Source organism: Bipolaris sorokiniana, assembly GCF_000338995.1.
Source record: "Bipolaris sorokiniana ND90Pr unplaced genomic scaffold COCSAscaffold_14, whole genome shotgun sequence".
In the NCBI taxonomy this organism is placed as follows: Eukaryota; Fungi; Ascomycota; class Dothideomycetes; order Pleosporales; family Pleosporaceae; genus Bipolaris; species Bipolaris sorokiniana.
The window spans coordinates 168,925-178,504 of NW_006911908.1; the positions used below are offsets into that span (position 1 = coordinate 168,925).

The 9,580-nt window shown below is 48.2% G+C and overlaps 4 protein-coding genes across 4 annotated transcripts; 2 read left to right on the forward strand and 2 right to left on the reverse strand.

Annotated features, from left to right (window-relative positions):
- Positions 1-200: 200 nt before the first annotated feature.
- On the forward strand, positions 201-1,175 carry COCSADRAFT_98962 (uncharacterized protein; the record flags this gene model as incomplete). The annotated part of the gene is made up of 1 exon (XM_007705526.1): positions 201-1,175. One exon carries the CDS (start codon positions 201-203, stop codon positions 1,173-1,175), a length of 975 nt encoding a protein of 324 aa, XP_007703716.1.
- COCSADRAFT_150102 (uncharacterized protein) lies at positions 1,154-3,114 on the reverse strand. Its single transcript, XM_007705527.1, has 4 exons — positions 2,767-3,114; positions 2,611-2,712; positions 1,817-2,565; positions 1,154-1,766 (listed from the first exon to the last, which is right to left on the reverse strand). Exons 1-4 carry the CDS (start codon positions 2,955-2,957, stop codon positions 1,336-1,338), a joined length of 1,473 nt encoding a protein of 490 aa, XP_007703717.1. The 5' UTR covers positions 2,958-3,114; the 3' UTR covers positions 1,154-1,335.
- Positions 3,115-4,107: 993 nt separating this feature from the next.
- Positions 4,108-5,385, forward strand: COCSADRAFT_150103 (uncharacterized protein). The gene is made up of 3 exons (XM_007705528.1): positions 4,108-4,598; positions 4,653-5,145; positions 5,200-5,385. The coding sequence occupies exons 1-3, from the start codon at positions 4,193-4,195 to the stop codon at positions 5,243-5,245; spliced, it is 945 nt and encodes a 314-aa protein (XP_007703718.1). The 5' UTR covers positions 4,108-4,192; the 3' UTR covers positions 5,246-5,385.
- Positions 5,386-7,217: 1,832 nt separating this feature from the next.
- Positions 7,218-8,427, reverse strand: COCSADRAFT_39983 (uncharacterized protein). Its single transcript, XM_007705393.1, has one exon. The coding sequence runs from the start codon at positions 8,321-8,323 to the stop codon at positions 7,682-7,684; it is 642 nt and encodes a 213-aa protein (XP_007703583.1). The 5' UTR covers positions 8,324-8,427; the 3' UTR covers positions 7,218-7,681.
- Positions 8,428-9,580: the final 1,153 nt, after the last annotated feature.

Here is a 9,580-nt window from a genome sequence, read left to right on the forward strand (position 1 = left end):
AAATGGTTACGAAATTCTATTAATACTGTATTTGCTTCCATGTTCGTGCATGCGGGTGGTAAAGGAGAACGTTATCGATATCGGCTATGCATCGGCATTGAGGACAGTACATCATCACCCGCTCCTGCACGCAACTACAACCTGAGCGAGTAAAACAGGTCAATCAGAAAGGCAAGTTGTCTGGATAGGAAGAACTCACCATGTCGCACCTGACCCGTCGATTCTTTGTCACAACATCTCGCAAGCAAACCTCCGCATTGGAAGCACGCAACGAACTGCTCACCCGCTTCCAGAACGGCCCAGTCTCCATCCGGAAACAGCTTCTCGATGCAAATCAACTCCATCTTTTAAATGTGACACTGAATCGCACACCCTCATCTTTTAGTCTGCCCCCGGCCGGGACACCCATCCCACCTGGTTATCATCTCGTCTACTTCACGCCTTCCATTATCGAATCCGAATTGGGCTTAGACGGCACGGATCGCACTATCAATCCACTCCACCCATTCACAAGACGAATGTGGGCAGGAGGCGAGCTGCAATGGGCAAAAGACCACAACGCGCTGCTGAGAGTAGGACAGGAAGTTGAGGAGACTACCAAGCTTCTTAGCGCGGAACCCAAGAAATTGAAAAATGGTGGAGAAATGCTGGTAGTGGGAGTAGAAAAGACATTTTCAAACGACCACGGCATTGCATTGACGGATCGTCGCAATTGGGTATTTCAACGCGAACTCACGCCTGAGAATCCGATAAAAGCACCACCAAAACCGGAAGACGTGCCATTGCCAAAGGGCCAGTATCAACGGGATTTCCGCCAGACACGGACATCATTGTTCCGATTTTCAGCCTTGACATTCAACGGACACAAGATACATTATTTGCCTGAATGGTGTAGGGAGGTTGAGGGACACCGCGACTCTGTTGTGCATGGACCACTGAACTTGATCAATATGTTAGACTTTTGGAGGGATGCCAGCAAGAATGGTGACACAGAAATAGTACCAAAATCTATAGCGTACCGTGCTATGAGCCCATTGTATGTTGAAGAGCCATATCGCATACTGTTGAAAAACAACACGACCGAGCACCACAATACAGCAGGGCAAGGAGAATGGAATGCTGAGGTCTGGGATAGTTTTGGAAAGCAAAGTATGAAGGGGACAATTTTGGAGTAGATTCATTATCCATCCGCTCTGAAGCAGTGAAGGTATAAATAAAAGGTCAGTGTAGCCATATCACAATCCATATAAAAAAAGATCCTAAATGAGTCTTCCAATGCAGTTACGTAAAGTCATGACTTCAGCATCGTACAATGCAGCACCCTTAGTGCTATCCTTACGCCCACTTGCCAAGAACACTCATGAGAATGAGTCCGGCAACCAGGGCAAACATCGCGGACAGAGTCCTTATTAGACCCGCGTCCATCAGTTTACCGCTCATCCAGTCTCGCGCCAACATCTCTACGAGACCAACCCAAGCAAGGATACCAGCCGAAAGAGCATCGAGGGTTCCGATAGCAACGAGAGTGCTGGGGTCACTTCCATTGAAGTGGTCGAGCACACCAATACCAATGGCCATGCCAATGGGTGTGATGAGTGCAAAAGTACCAGCCATGATGAGCTTTTGTAATGTTCCCGCTGCAGCTTTTGGAAGATCAGCAATGCAAGTTCCGAGAGCAATGCCTTCGAACATCTGGTGGAAGAGAATGACAATGAAGAGGGTGATGAAGAAGCCATCACTAGCTACAACGAGCGTGATACCAATGACTAAGACACGCATTAGTTGGATGGCGTTATGCGTATCGGCATAGACTTACGGATAGAGTGGAAGATGATACCAGCCTCAAGGTTTATAACGTTAATTTTCTGTTCCATGGGGGTAGCAATACGCATGGGTCCATGTGCGTGTCCGGCGTGGCCGTGGTCAGACCCTTGATCCGAGCTAGGAGTAGAGGCGACCTCGCCAGACTTGTTGTCACCTGCAACCGCTGGAACCTCTGTGCCACTGCTCGAATGCTTGCTTTGGCGCCATTGTACAAAACGAGCACCGAGATAGTCCACCAAAAAGGAAAGGAACAAACCAGCCATGAAGATTGCGGCCGTAGTACCCTCATATTCTAGTCTGCCAAGACATTCGTTTGAGAACATGAGTTCAGCGTGGGTGAAGAGATGGATAAAGGCAGTCGAAATGACGATGCCGGTACCGAACTGCTTCAAGACAACGAAGATGATGTTGTCAGCGCTGACGAGGTTGAACTTCCTAGTCAGAACCGGAGTAAAAACTCCGATGCCGCTGGTGACGAGGATGACGAAAAGAAGACCGACTCGAAGACCAATGTTGTAGTCACGATCAGGGGCTTCGCACACTGGTCCAGAGCTTCCACCAACACAGTGGGGGATACCAGCGTGCTCGTGGCAGTGCTGGCCACTGTTTCCAGACTCGCTAGCTGAGCCAGCTGCAGGCTCCTCTCCATGGCCATGGGAGTCTCCTTCTGTGCTGTGCGACCCTTCCCCTGCGCCATCGACAAGGATCTTTACATCTTCGCCCCTGTTGTCGACACAGTATCTGGATAAATTAGCGTTGGCTCTACAGAGTGGAAATCATACATACACTCCAGAGGAATGCGAATGACAGTCTGTGTACTGTGATTGAAATTCTTCAGTGGCTGTAGGCCCAGATACCTGGTACTCTTCTTCACCAACCATGCACCATCTGTCTCATATTAGTTCAAAACATCTCACCCGAACTCGGAAATGGGGTACCTACAGCACGGTTTTGTGTGGATGGCAATCTGATACGGCAGTAAATGTTGGAGACGACGCTGTGGTAGGCGCAGAGGTAGTCCGGCGGGGCACAGAGCTTGTGCTGGTTGGGGTTGGGGTCAGGGTTTGGGCAGCAGCAGATCCTGCAAGAAGCAGGACCGCTGTCGAGAGGACAGAGCGCATCGTCAAAGACATAGTCAAGCAGTAGTGAATATGCCAGGTAAGCAAGCCGACTGATCTCGAGGTGTGTACGACAAGAGTGGTCAGCGCATCCGTCTTGATATACCGTGTGATCAAGCCTCGGTGGAATAAGCGGAGCGGAAGAAAAGTACCACGGTTCGAAGGTACAGAGCCTCCAGAACCCTACGAAGAACTTTCCGGGTTCCATCTATTTGGACGGGAGGCGCCATGGATGCGCTTGGCATTGAGCACCGTGTTGGATTGATTGCCCTTGGCATTTGTTTACGTCCGGAAACACATCGAATCATGGCCTGCGCTTGTTCTCTGTATGACCCAAATCCGACAAGCGTCTTCGGTACGTGGGCGGGAACAAGGCCACAAGTAGGGTGGCGGACAGCTTGGCGATGTATGCTGGGTGCATGAATAGTGGGATGAGTGGGTGGTGGTGCGGCTTTTACTACCGGAGCAGTAGTGAGTCTACACGCACATCTGGACAACAGTTCCGTTACTGAACATATTCAGAATACGTCTTCGTCTCTCGAATCTTGTCGATTTCAGTAGTTCAGCTCTGGACCAGGTCAAAAATATGATAGTAAGTCTAGCTTGGCACCACTGATTAGCCCCTATTGGAAATCCATATGACTATCTCAACATCTTCAGCCCTATGAAAGTATGTCACTCGATAGTACATGCTGTCTGGGAGGTCTCTATAGTGATACAAGGATGTCACAACGTATCATGTTCGGCTTTCCTCAACATAGCAATGAATCCCGACAGCTTGTATCTTGGGAGCGAGAATTTCTCTTCATTGGGCGCCCATCATGGTACTTAACCAACCCTAAAATCGCGCTTGAGCGGAGAAACATGTATTCCAGACCCCACGCGGCTGGAAGCCAAGCTCCATCGCGCAGAATGTACGTCAGACCAAGCACTGGATGCTTCTTCAGGCCCGTGTTGTGTAGTATCGGCTTCTCTGAATGGGCATTAGGCCAGGGTGTATCTGCAGCTGTCAGGTGGAGGCGTTTTTTTTCTTCAAGCCTCGGCGGCTCTGTTCAATATGAGCGCGGAATTTGAGTACCGAGACGAACAGTGCCGACTGACAATAGGCCAACCTCGTGGGATATATAAAGAGCATGCAGCTTGTCTCCAACTACCCTCGTCCAGTATCCGGCATCCAGCGCCTCGGGACTTCAAGACCAATTTCACGTCCGATCCCAGACTTGGCTACTGTCCCTCAAACCAACTTCACAATGGCTGCTCGCGTCTCTGCCCTCCTCCTCCTTGGAGCCTCCGCCGTCGTGGCCGGACCGATCGCCCCACGTGATACCTTCACAATCACTACCAGCGAAAACGCTCAAATCTCTGTCGGTGATTCGACATGGAATGCGGGTGCCGTCGACAGTTTCCCTATCCATGCATCCTGTAATGCTACTCAGCACACGATGCTCCAGAAAGGGCTCAATGAGGCAGTGATTCTCGCCCGCCATGCTCGCGACCACATCCTCCGTTGGGGCAACGAGTCCCATATTTACACCAAGTACTTTGGTGACTCTCCTACTGGTGAACCTATTGGCTGGTACACCAAGATCGCCGACGGCGACAAAGCCGGTGTTCTCTTCCGATGCGATGACATTGACGGAAACTGCCACCAGGATGGTACATAAACACAGTCCCAAACTTGAAGGGATATTGTTGACTAACAGGAAATAGGATGGGCGGGCCACTGGCGAGGATCTAACGCATCTTCAGAGACTGTCATTTGCGACCTGTCCTACGAGCTCCGCAAGCCTCTTGAGTCCATGTGCATGTATGGCTACAATGTTGCCAACGGTGCCACCAACTACTTTTGGGCTTCAGATCTTATCCACCGCCTTCTCCATCTTCCTCCCGTTGGTGAGGGCGTCGTAGAGCACTACACTAATGAAGAAGAGGAGAAGTACCCTAGCGTCATCAACCTTGCTAAGAACAACGCCACGTACTCCGCTAGGGATAGCGACACCATTCAGTACTTTGCTCTTGAGGCCTATGCTTATGACATTGCTGTTCCAGGTGTGGGTTGCCCTGGTCGTTACGCTGCGCCTGAGGAGTCTCCAGCCGCCACCTCTTCTGCCACTCCATCTGCCACCTCTGCTGCAGCCTCTGCAACCGCCAGTGAGGCTGCTGCTGCACCTGCCGAGGCCTGTGAGCCTCACAACGACCACTGGTAAGTCACTTCTTCGCTACCCGTTCATTATTGTCAAGCTAATTGAGCGATTAGGCACTGCCCTCCTGGTGTCCCTGAGCCCACCTCACCTCCCTCTTAAGCGCTCATTGCGCTATGACAGCTATGAGTAATAGCTACGTATGAAGGACTGATCTTGACCCTGTCATCCAGTCTCCAACACAAAATCAAAGACATCATGATAGACATTAATGATAATCCAAAAATTACTACTATGGCGCCTGTCTTTTCCATCGGTTTATATTACCTTTCCGTGTGATTCAGTTCGCTAAGAAATTAACGTTGTGGTTCTTCATTATGGTTGGTCCTAAGAAGAATATGATGCTTACAGTACATTTTGCCACACTTCTTCTCCAAATCGGGTTGATGTTCGGGATCTGTTACTCCAAATTAGCTTGTGGTGCTAAAAGGTATAAAATGATGATGCAATAACTATGTATTGTGGTAACACTGATATCCACACATTTGCACAAAATAGATAGAGATAGGGGCAGGGCATTTTGGTTACTCAATCGCATCGACGGGTAGAATCTACATCGCTCCCTAATACACTCTGATCACATGACTACACGACACTCTGGCGCCGTGGGGAAAGCCCCATGCCGAATCTAGTTTAGCTTTTGTATTGGAGGTAGGTGCCCCTCCTAACCCTGTCCTGGGACTGGAAACACAGAGCAAACCTTCTCACTTTCTCTCCACTGACTTAAGCTTCTCTTCGTCCATTCTGGCGTGCACCAACGCAATCTGCAACTACAAATATGACGAACCCACCCGAGGCTCTCGCACAGAATGAGCTGAATAAAGCACGAGAGAAGTTGCTTCGGTAATACCACTAATACATCACTACACGTCAATACTGACTCACATCTAGGGCAAAGCACAGGAATGCCCGGTTCTCACAAGCGTATCTGATAGTCTTTAAATATCCGATGCACGAGAACGATCTAGCTAATCCCTAATAGCGAAAAAGACATCAAACATGAAGAAGAACGAGTAGAACAGCAGAAGCGATGGCTCGCCACGAAGCGCTTGATGCTGCATGGGCAGTATAGCGATTGGCTGAACAATACCATCGTCAATCGCACTATCATACCGTACTGCAAGACCTGGAATCAAAACATTGCAGCCCAAATGCAAGATCGTTTGCCACGAGAGGTCCGAGACATGATATACCAGCACCTATGGCACTATGATCCCGACAGAACATCCCCCCATTTGATGGCGCGACAGCATGTCAAGCAACACTACACTTTCACATGTCTCTACTGTTCACCAGACACGATTGCAATGTTTCCATGCCTGCTAGACATTGCTCAATTCATGTTTCGTGCGGAACATGACAATCTCAGTCAGTTGTTTGACCAGTCTGCTCTCCCACACTATATGTCCCCAGACTACGTCGGCGTCCTTACTGCACACGAGATTGGCGTATCATTCTACAAGTCTCTCAATGAAGAAAATCTCTTACAATGTCAATCTAGTCGCATTGAGTCAGTCCTGAAAGACGACCCTTTTCACCTCAGCCTCCCTACGATGGAACTAATCCGAAATCTGACTGTTCACTGCAACATCGATCGCTACCGTACTCCACCACCGAAACACCAGCTTTCTTCCAAATGTAGACACTCCTTGAGCGAAACAGAGCTAGTTTACAGTGAGTTATTGTGGGAAGACTTCTGCAGCTTACTCGATATCAAGAACAAGAAGGGCTTCAAGCTTCACGTTATTATTTACCAACGCTATATTCGTTTGAATGTTCTAGAGAAAGCGATCGAAGCAATCCAGTCGGTGTTGAAAAGCTTGACGCAGGATGGCTGCTCTCTCACAGTGACCTGGACCTATCGTGGGCACTGGAAGGATGCTGAGGGACCTCCTTGTCATCAACTCGTTTCTTGTGACATTACGCACGCCTTGGGAGCGTCCAATGACCCGTTGCTGGATGACCCAGATTGGAAATGGGATGTATGTGAAGTCTTGGATGAGGTATGTATAGTCGTTAAGGAATGCTGGAATCTAGCCCACTAACCACTCTTCCAGGCTGAAGGGCTCATTCTGCCGGGTCACGCAAAGTTTGATGTCGAGCCTGTCAACATTTCAAAGACTTCAAGTCGCAACGCGATCAACCGTTTTGTGCACAGCATGTACGATCCAGATGAGATGTACGTCGGATCAGGGTCTAATGCAGACTCTGATGCCATCTATGACAGCGAATTTACACTCAGTGATGATGACGATGAGGAATTGTGAGGATTCGATAAAGTACCGTGCCCTCGATAATGGAATGACTTCTCGTTGGACTTTTACTGATCACCATGCTGTATTGCGTTTATGACTAAACACATGTCTAAGGGAGCACTCGTTTCATGTAGTGGTTATTTTTCATGTACTTTTCCAATTAGATAGACGGTAATTTCAAACAAAGCATTTCACATCTTACTCCGAGAAATAAACTTTGTGTGCACGTCATCACATTCTTGGTGCCACCTCCACACCATCTTGACACCCTCACTTGACCTGCTCACTCGTTCAGCGCGCTTATGCCTTCGCTCACAATGGTCCTTGTCACATCTTCCCTTTCTATGACAGCATCCACGAGCCTGGTATAGTTTGGATACTTGTCCCGCATCTCCATCTTCAACATATTACCCCATCTATAAAATACCAATAGATACGCATCGACCACGGTAAAGGCATCCCCGACAGCCCAGTTTTTGGCCTCCAACTTCTTCTCGACGTATTCAAAGCACTCCTTGACCTGGTTCCTACCTGATTCGCGCAGAGCTTCATGCATCGCTTCATCTTTGATAAAGCGCGCAGGTCGGAACAAGCATCCAAAAGCCTGCCCATGCATTGTCCCCGATAACCACGCCATCCACTCATACGCTCTTGCCTGATCCATCGCTCCCTTTCCAAGTAAATTCTTCTCTGGAGCCAAAGAAGAGATGGTGGCAAGGATAGCCGGTGTTTCGGTGATGAGTTCACCATCGATTTCCAGAATCGGGACCCGGCCTTTGGGGTTGAGATGTAGCTGCGATGCTGGGAAGCCCCGCGTTGCATGGAGATCTGTTGCGTTGAAAGAAAGTAAAGCACTGTTTAGAGCGATGTGCGAGGCCAGGGAGCAGGAGCCTGGGGTGTGGTAGAGGTGGAGGTTTGGCGCCATGATTGGATGTTGAGGATAAGAAGCCAGATTATGATGATGCGGGTTTAGTAAAGGACTGCGATGATTTTTGTTGTTTAGAAAGGTATTTTGCTGTTCGTGCTCTTACCTTCTAGAAGACAGGTGTCAGACTGCATACTAGCAGCGGAATTGTTGCCGCTAATTGGCAGCCGTACTACCATGGGGTGGTGGCCTAATTGTCGACATGCAGCAGGCACTGTCAGAATTTGGCTTGGTCAAGATACATCTTGATTAATACATGCTGGCGATTTGACTTCGGTGACAGTCTACAGATGGCGAATACTGTGACACTTTCTGCAGCCTTTTACTAATAGCAACGTAGTATATAATATCGAAAAAGGTAGCAGAGCTATTGTAAGATTACTAGATACGCCAAGAAGTCGACACGTGACATGTACTCAGTCCAAAAAAATTAAAACTAGATGAAGACAAAAACATACGTCAGCGGGGATTCGCCAGTGGTCACCCACCTGACTACTAATCCGCCGGTAATCAGCTTAAATATGAAAGATCGAACGGGTTTTCTTGCTCCCTGAGTCCTATGAACGTATGTGAATGAAAAATAAATTTCTTCATTTACATTGGCATGTATTTGAGGTTTCCAGCCTGAAGAGGAACTTAGAGGCCATAGCAATGCAAAGGGCCTGAAGAAGACCAATACTATACGAAGCGTAGAACAATCGCGACACACATTGGAAACAGCTCTTGTTACAATCTCATTTCTTATTTCTGTTATAAAGATAGAGACTCATCATTCTCCAACCCCAAAGTCACTTTACATTAACATGATCCACTCAAACGGGTATAGCGCCTTGGCATCACCTGCCATCTGTATATATATATTCCATTATAGTCCTGTATCAGCCGTTGGCTATGTAAGACTTTGGCCGTAGGCCGTTCTATCTAGTTTTTATTTACAATTTGGAGGTTTCTGCTATAAAGTGTAGCTAGGGTGCTTCGGCCTTTATCTAGCTAAGCTATTACTAGCTTTCTAGATGCCTGGTGCTAAAGAGCAGTTTGGTAATAGGGAGAGATGTAGGGCGGCTAAGCTGCCTTCCAGCGAGCTCTCTTAGGGGATAGGAAATAGTACTAATAAAAGCAAACGTGTTTTTCTTTTTTTTTCTTTTTTTTCTTCTTTTTTCTTTCTTTCTTGCTTGTTTTCTTTCTTTGTTTTTGTTCCTTCTAGCCCTCCTGGCCTAGGTGCCACTTTCTTGTTCCTATCTTCGTGCTAGTAATAAA

Coding starts and splice junctions, on each gene's coding strand:
- COCSADRAFT_150102 (XM_007705527.1), bottom strand. CDS start 2,957: ATGTCTTTGACGATGCGCTCTGTCCTCTCGACAGCGGTCCTGCTTCTT. Junction 2,713..2,766: donor CATCCACACAAAACCGTGCT/GTAGGTACCCCA, acceptor AATATGAGACAG/ATGGTGCATGGTTGGTGAAG. Junction 1,767..1,816: donor TATCATCTTCCACTCTATCC/GTAAGTCTATGC, acceptor TGCGTGTCTTAG/TCATTGGTATCACGCTCGTT.
- COCSADRAFT_150103 (XM_007705528.1), top strand. CDS start 4,193: ATGGCTGCTCGCGTCTCTGCCCTCCTCCTCCTTGGAGCCTCCGCCGTC. Junction 4,599..4,652: donor CGGAAACTGCCACCAGGATG/GTACATAAACAC, acceptor AACAGGAAATAG/GATGGGCGGGCCACTGGCGA. Junction 5,146..5,199: donor GAGCCTCACAACGACCACTG/GTAAGTCACTTC, acceptor TTGAGCGATTAG/GCACTGCCCTCCTGGTGTCC.
- COCSADRAFT_39983 (XM_007705393.1), bottom strand. CDS start 8,323: ATGGCGCCAAACCTCCACCTCTACCACACCCCAGGCTCCTGCTCCCTG.